Below are 2,073 nucleotides of genomic sequence, written 5' to 3'. Positions count from 1 at the left end.
TATAAATCTTCGTTATATTACCATAATTTTAAAAATCAATTGTCTTGATTTTTTACTATTTTAAATTATTTATCTATAACACTTAGAAGTAGAGTGAATCCACAAACCATAACACTTTTAGACTGCAAGTTGTAAAATGGAGCACACAAGATATTAACACCCAAAAGTGGAAGATTGCAAATTGGTCCCTAAACATCCGCAAAAGTTGGCATCCTACATCAACTTCCCTCTTGACCTACGTTGCCATTGTCTGTGGCTGGCCGAGGAATGACATCCTTATTTCCTGTCTTATGTTGAAGCAAGGAATGGCGACAATTGGGGCAGGAAGAGCGTGACAGCAGCCATTTGTCTATGCACCTCACATGGAACCCATGCTTACATTTTGGCAGTACTTTAACCTTATCCCCATCCAGGAACTCTCCAAGGCAAATGGGACACTCGCCGGACGTAAACCTCACGCCTGTCCCATAAACAGCCACTGGAATTCGTTCCAAATCTCGTTTTTTGAGTCCGGTCGTGGTCGCCGGACTCTCCCTACGTCTGCAACGTAGCACGAATTGGACTATTGAGTTCAACCCCATGGCAAACATCACGACACATAAAAGAACCACCACCTGCTTGGTCTGGCTAATGTAGGAATTATGGTCATGAGTTTTGTTCCCACTTGCTGGTGCTACTGCCATGCTCACTTGTGTCTCAAGCAACCGCCGATAATTCATATACACAGTTGCTGGTAACATGTTAGAGACGGAAAAAACACAAAAAACAAAAACCAGAAGCCGAGCAAGTTTGGTTTAGAGTAGAACAAGTGTTTCAAGTCGGTGTTCCTCGGGCAGAACACAAAGGAGTTTGGAAGTTGTTTTAGGCCACAATAACGTTCAAGATTCCAACCAGACGGGCACATAGAAAGAGCATCTCCTAATCTCTGTCTCTAGGATAAGGCAAAAGAGAACAAGACTGCAAATTGTATCGTGGCCTAGGTCGGGGACCGTTTTCACCTGCAGGATTCCCCGTCTTTTTGTCCCAAAACCAACAAAAATGAATCCAATGGGTTGCTTAGATTTTAAAACAATTTCTAACCCTTACCTTAGTCTCCCCATCATTTGCCTGAAAACTATAGCTGTAAACCCTACTTGTGCATAAACAAGGGATGGAATCCTTCATTTATACTTACGAAGCCGACTTTATTGTATGTGAGGCTCAACTTTCACAATATCCAAATACAAGATTCAACGTTGAAAAGTATCACTAATCATCATGAAAGGATTAAAAAGGTAAGATATATTACTATTGATGGTTTGATTTGCCTCATGTATGATTGTAAGATTTTTATTAGAATAGAAACATATAAAATTTTAAGATACGATAAATTGATAAAATTTTAAGGGATGAAAATAAATTTTTAATATATATATAAAAAATATCTAAAATATATAAGAATTTTAAATTTCTAGAAAGACAAATATCTCATCCACTCCTCTCGTATATCCAAGGTTTGCCTACCACATCATGAAAACCTTATTAAGATATTCTTGAGACTAAAACAGCCGTTTGATAACATTGTATTTGTGTGAGAAAATCTAAGGAACAACAATCTAATCTAAGATTAAAAAACAACGAAATAGACATAACAAAAAATGTGATAAAAATATAATCAATGAGATTAAAAAACATAATATTTTAATCACATTTTCAATTATGTCCATATCTATTATTTTTAACTTTAAATTAGATTATCATACCGAAAAATTACCCATGTTTGTTCAGCTAATGAGAAAGGGTTTGGTCGTGAAGGCTGCCATGTTCTAATTCAGTTTTACAGGTCACTTTCGACATCATCATAAGAAGATAACTATTACGATTGACACAGTCATCACCTTGTAAGAAAAAAACTTATCTCTTACCCTTTTCAACTTTATAAAAGAAAAAGTAAACTGATATTTGCATATTATTAGTAAATTAGATGTTATATTTTTATTTATTATGAAATTATTTTTCAAAATTTGAATGCAAAACTTTTAATTTTGTAATTAAAATATTTCAACTTTATTCATAATTATTTATTAAATTATT

General features: G+C 34.6%; 1 protein-coding gene across 1 annotated transcript; it reads right to left on the bottom strand.

The window, feature by feature from the left end:
* Positions 1–218: 218 nt before the first annotated feature.
* On the bottom strand, positions 219–816 carry LOC120218122 (RING-H2 finger protein ATL74-like). Its single transcript, XM_039215090.1, has one exon. It carries the CDS (start codon positions 738–740, stop codon positions 219–221), a length of 522 nt encoding a protein of 173 aa, XP_039071021.1. The 5' UTR covers positions 741–816.
* Positions 817–2,073: the final 1,257 nt, after the last annotated feature.

Source organism: Hibiscus syriacus, unplaced genomic scaffold, assembly GCF_006381635.1.
Source record: "Hibiscus syriacus cultivar Baekdansim isolate YM2019G1 unplaced genomic scaffold, ASM638163v2 tig00110195_pilon, whole genome shotgun sequence".
NCBI classification, from domain to species: domain Eukaryota; kingdom Viridiplantae; phylum Streptophyta; class Magnoliopsida; order Malvales; family Malvaceae; genus Hibiscus; species Hibiscus syriacus.
The sequence above is the reverse complement of the archived record's forward strand: the minus strand, read 5'-3'. Positions and strand labels throughout refer to the sequence as shown.